At 40.3% G+C, this 5,838-nt stretch overlaps 1 protein-coding gene across 6 annotated transcripts in view; it reads right to left on the bottom strand.

Moving 5' to 3' along the window:
* Nucleotides 1–335: 335 nt before the first annotated feature.
* Nucleotides 336–5,838, bottom strand: part of atp11c (ATPase phospholipid transporting 11C (ATP11C blood group)) — a 35,558-nt gene continuing 30,055 nt past the window's right edge. For 3 of the 6 annotated variants that reach the window (XM_028416374.1, XM_028416371.1, XM_028416373.1), the window contains 3 exons: nucleotides 3,928–4,036; nucleotides 2,839–2,870; nucleotides 336–2,548 (listed from right to left, as the gene is read on the bottom strand). In XM_028416374.1, coding sequence (XP_028272175.1) covers nucleotides 3,932–4,036 — 105 coding nt within the window. In that variant the 3' untranslated portion in view covers nucleotides 336–2,548; nucleotides 2,839–2,870; nucleotides 3,928–3,931. The remainder of the gene's footprint in view (nucleotides 2,549–2,838; nucleotides 2,871–3,927; nucleotides 4,037–5,838) is intronic. The other 3 variants (XM_028416372.1, XM_028416376.1, XM_028416377.1) reach the window with 3 other exon arrangements.

Raw genomic sequence — 5,838 nt, 5'->3', positions numbered from 1 at the left:
ACACACACACACACAGCCGCCCACACACACATACACAGATCTTTACATCAGACAGAAGCTGCTGACATAACAAAGCACAAACAAGGCAATCTGTTTTTCTTCAAAACATTCTGCTTTATTACGTAAAATCTTTTTGAATATACTAGTTTCAAAGAGGTACATTCAGCTTGGAGGTTTGAAGTGTTGAAGCTGGAGACCCAAAAGGCTGGAGGCGGCAAAGTGTCCCTGCTGTACGACACAATCTGAGCTGCTGAGGTGCCTGAAGGTGTCCACCTCCAGCCCTCACAGACAGGGACAACAGTCCACAACCACAGGGCCTCTCGTGCTTTTTTTCATTTTTTTTTCTTTTTAAGACCTTTTAAATTTTTGTACAAAAAGTGGCTGGAAAAAGGTTGCATTAAAAATACAATCCATTCTTTTTAACTTTTCATTTAGACAGGCAAAGATTAGATTCAAACATATATGAAGCTCTGAAAATAGCATTTCTGATGTCACTTAAAGGTTTTCTCATTGTTAACAAAGCAGGCAGCCCCTCTCTCTATGAAGATCCAGTATCTCTGGCACAGTGCAGTCTGGGTAAAAAAAACACGCACACGCTCCTCATTTCTGGTCACAGATGGTCACAGTAAGAAATGATATAGAAAGGCATGTAAATTTCATTTTGGCATTACATTTGCCATTTTGTTGATGCACTTGACAAGTCAATAGGATTAAATACAAGGCCAGTACTGGAAAATACATACTAAGATTCTACAACCGTTTGTGATAAGAGGCAAATTATTTTCAAAGAAGGAGTAAAATCACCTTCTTCTTTTTGATTTGGAGAAGAGGCAGGGCTGCCTGTCATTGTATACATAACAAAGACTATTAAATGGGATTGGTGCGGGCTCACACACATCAGAGCTGCAGTATAACAGGACAACTCGACTGGCACAAAGCTGAACACCCTCCACAATAAAAAAAAGATTTATGTAATAAAAATATAACATTTGTGAGTAAAATTACACTGAACAATAAATATGTTGAGTATATGATATATGTTTGTGGGGGTAAAAGAAGGAGAAAATATTCCAAAACAGTATCTAAAAGTGAGTCATGTTTAAATGGAATGTATGAAGCACTACACACAAGAAGTTAAAGGAAGGAAGAAAAGACCAAACAGTCCACTCTGTCAGCAGATCCGACCTGAGAGCGGGGCCTCACAGTGACAATAACTACACTGACTCTGGAGTTTCTTCACAACAGAGACAAAATGATGCAAACATCAACATGGCTAATGACTATAAATACCTCATTTAGGCTTTAGTGCATGTGTGCATAAATGTGGACAATGTGTATGGCTAATTGTGTCTAATTCTCTTCTCTATCTGATATGTGTGTGTGTGTGTGCTCAGGCATATATTCATGTGCCTCAGTGACTGCAATGAAGAAACCAGTTTCCTTAATAGTGCAGGAAATGTCTAACCAAACTACATCAACAAGATTCAAGTAATCCTGGTTTTCATTACACGCAGGCATTTGTGGCTGTTCTCACCCCGTACAGTTGCACGCACTTATGTGACAAACACACACAGAGACACATACATGTGTGACATGCCACTTTCTGATGGACGGAATCTTCTTTTTGGCTTTGAGCAGATGCTAACATACCGTACATCTCTAAGCTATATACAATACAGCACATATATTAATTTACTCATCTTAATTGGACTCTCTTAAATTATCTCTGAGGCTGGAAGCAATGACTTCATTGCCAGAACATGCTCAACATTTTTAATCTATCTCTATCTCTCTCTTACACACACTCACACACACACATATACACTTTTTGGTGGTGAGTGGGGATCTGTAGTGACCTCCAGTAACCCCTCTTAAACCGTCCATATAGATTCATCAACGAAACAAATAATCATCAAAAAAACTGCTTTGATGCTTTAACAGTCTGTTCACTGACTGAAGTCACGTTCGGTAACGTTTCATCTTAAATGGGTTGTGTCTCTAGATGAGTGTAAAAACTAGAATCACAGTTGAGAGTGTAATCTTAAAAATGCCTGAATGATAAAGTAACTGATCCTCAGTGGAGTGTTCTTTTGAGCCTTCTTTCATGCAGATGTACCATTCTTGGAGTGGATATTACAACTGCTAGTTGGAACAGTTGAGTAGAGCGTCTAACAAGGCAGCCATGTATGCATTCAATCGTAAGCTAGTATTTATAAATCAAAAGTGAAAGAAAAGGAACTCATGCCTGTCATTTGAATAAATATAAAATAATGCAGGGCACTGCTCTGCAGGCATGCGTTGGGCCATTTCAGGATTGGGTAGAAAGGAGAAAACAAGCCAGTAAAAAACACTGCTGAACCACTTTTCATCTCTTCTCCCCCCAAACTCTGTGCAGATGTGTTATTTCTCCTCCTCCTCTCCACTTCTTTTCAGACAGCTCTGACCAGACCCTGACTGAGGCCAGATGTCGCTGTCGTTGTTGAGTCCTTGCTGCCTTTTACTCGCGCTCCTTCAGATGTTTGTAGGATAGTGGTGTGACAGCTGCGATCTGGAAAGAGCACAAAGAAAAGGGATGTCAGTTTATGCTGTCATCATGAGTGTCTGCCAACAACAGGAAGAGGATGAGAGAGCTTGAACATCTCCCCCCAAATCAGCAGAGAAAGAGCGAGTGATCGGCGAAAACGTGATTGGCCATGCGTTACACCTCCACCAGAGATCAACAGAAAAAAAATTATTAAAGGAAATTATCTGGATTTTACCCAAATTTACTGATCTTTACAAGTGCAGAAGAGACACACACACAGAAGGTCACTGCATGTCTGTCTCTTTGTGGTTTACCTGGATGTTTGTAGGATGCCTTCCTCCGACAGCTACAGGGAGAATAGAAAGGAAGGTTAAACAATAACAACTGCTGTATAAGAGGACTGGTGTTACTGTGAGTGTGTCAATCAGCAACCCTGCTCAGCAGTGATGTGTGACATTCAGTCCTGTGTCCAGCAGGGTGGACAAAAAAACGAAGACACAAACAGGTGCAGTAAAGCAGATTGTTTTTTTAAGCAAAAGAGACCAAATTCATAACACATTATATAAATAAATATTTACAATTTTAAAACTGATAACAGTTTTGAAATTATAATTTCATTCCAGCAATTTAGGTAATTATTAATAAGAAAGAACCAATTATGGGATGTCGTGCTGACCAAGTCTATTAGACAACTAGGTCTGGTTTTCCTTGAACAGTGATAGTGACAGTGTTTAATGCAGAAATTGTGTTTGTGTCATTATTCTGTTGTCCACCCTCTGTAATACAGCTGTTGCCTTCAGGCAGAGGTTATGCCATCATCACATCATGCACTGAGCTAAGTGTGGCACTCGTCTGTTATTTACCAGGTAAGTAAGCAGACGCTGATCACCAACACACGTTTGGGTGTGCACACAAACCATAAAAAAAAGGAAAGAACGGAAAAAAACAACCACAACCACACCTCCATGTCACAAATAGTAAACACATGAGAGCTCACACAGAGAAAAACAGACTCCTCAGACACACCCAGTCAACATAAATTAGAAATAAAAACATTTGAAAGTGGGGTTTAAAAGCACATGCAGAAGGTAATATAAGCTAGGCATCCAAAGGGAGGCATTCACATGTCACATAAATGCACCATTTGACCATTTTAACAAAAATGCACAAAAAACATAAGACACAAAACAAGTGACATGGAAAAAGTGCATCTCTTCAGCCAGCCAATATCAACTTATACAACACATAACACCACACTGGGGTCTTGCTGAATGTGGCCTGTATGCCATTATGCCTTTGATTCCCTTGTTACACACTCAAAGTTAGAGCCAAGAACAGCTGGAGAGGCTGACTGGGGGAGCGAGTCATTGATTGGCTTAAGTGGCCTGAAAGTTGGCTGGTACCTGTTTAAATGACAGTATTGGACTCGTCTGAAAAGGTTCTCATGAGCAGGGGCCTGGCTGAAGACCGGGGTGACTGGAGGCCCCCCACACTCGACTGAGCCAGCTTCTTCTAGAATGGCAACGCAAGAGACACCATTGATGTCACTATGCTGACAGACACACACACACGTTGTCTCTCTCTCTCTTCATCGTGTGTTTTCACACAGACATTCAAATACACAAAACAACAAACATATACAATATAAAGACAGGTGGACAATGAAAATCAGTCCAAGAGCCCTTTTGGACTCCTTTTCCTCGGACGTTCACTCTGCACCTTTCACATAAGAATGAATGGAATAAAAGACACACACTCACACACACACACAGACAGACACACACAGACAAAATGCAGAGCCCCTGCAGGGATTGTGCCGAGGTTCCAGGGTGAGGTTGTGAACTTGAGCCTCATGCAAGTTAAGTTTGGGTGCTTTGACGTGCTGCAGTCACCTGACTGGACATGCGGTGGCAGCAGGCATTGGAGCAGCACAGGCAGCTGGGAGGAGACACTGACTGATACAACTGGACAGACATGGATGAAAGACTGACTACACACTCTTAGCACGGACACCCTGTCCTTCTCCACACTGCTGGGCACACAGAATTCCTCCCTATTTAATAACATATTAAGGGAAATGTACTCAAACTTAAAGGAATGATTCATAGAGGATCAATTTTTCTGACCTAATCTATCTAAAAAGAAAATGACTTCAGAAGGTAAAGAAGGAGTCTACAGTGGGAGAGGAAGGACAGAACAAGTAGGAAACAAGCAGGTTTAGCAGACAGAAACGCTGCAAGAAGAGCCTTATGTACAAAAGTTAACAGAAAGAAAAAGAGACCTCAGTCACTCCATGAGAAGCTGTGAGTGCTAGCAGTCTGTGACAACATGAAGATAGTAGATGTCCCCGAGGAAGGAAGGCGATGTTTCATCTTTAGGGGAGAAGAATCCAGAGAGGAGGAGAGAGAAAATAAGAGCATGACACAGGTAAGAAAGATGTGTTCAAGTGCAAACACAACAAGACCAGTTAGGAAAACCAAGCTGGAAAAAAGACAGAAAATATTTCTGAGAAATAAAAGCCAAGAAAATAATACATTATAAATAACAATTCATCATGTGAAGCTTTATAACCTGTGATCACTATGTTTTTTTAATCATTCTTTCATAACAAATGTATACCATCTGCTCTGTATTGTACAAAGCTGCATGGTGTCTCTCAAATATGTGCAAGACATTTGGTTAAGTTTACTACTTTTCCTAAAAAAAAAACAAAGTCTTGGCACAATTTAAATTAAAAAAAAAGAAAGAAACTGTGGGATACACCCAAAAGCACACTCATACCACCAAACATTTCCAGCTGTTTGGAAAACAGAAGCCTCATGGGGAGGGAAATGAAATACCAAAATATGTCTGAGAAATTCTTCTGAAATTCTTCTTAGCGGCTGTGAAGTCAAACCAGCCCTGAGTCAGTACCTCATTTATTTTTTATTTTCATGTTTAATTTGATGGCTGCCAAATATAATGTTAAACATCTTTGATTTTTTTTATTTTACAATCCTACGCTCTTTACTGTGGCCATACACATACAGCCGAATGTGACTGAAGACTACAAGCTACAAGAGCACTGGACCTTTACCTCATGAAAGCACTGCTGTATTGGATCAGCGGGATGTGTTTGGATGTTAGCTGTCAGAAACTGTTATTACATTTCCAAAGAACCTGAGATTTAATTTTTTCTTTGCTGTTCCCTGTTTCATTATGTAACACCGCAGCCATGAGAGATTCTGTCACTTCATATTCACAAAGCAGTGCAACTTTACAGTCAAACATATCTGAGGGCTTTGATTTAAATCCTTCTCATAGCTCTTTCCGTT

Source organism: Parambassis ranga, chromosome 10, assembly GCF_900634625.1.
Source record: "Parambassis ranga chromosome 10, fParRan2.1, whole genome shotgun sequence".
Classification (NCBI taxonomy): Eukaryota; Metazoa; Chordata; class Actinopteri; family Ambassidae; genus Parambassis; species Parambassis ranga.
Note: the sequence above shows the minus strand (reverse complement) of the source record. Positions and strands in the feature narration are given on the sequence as shown.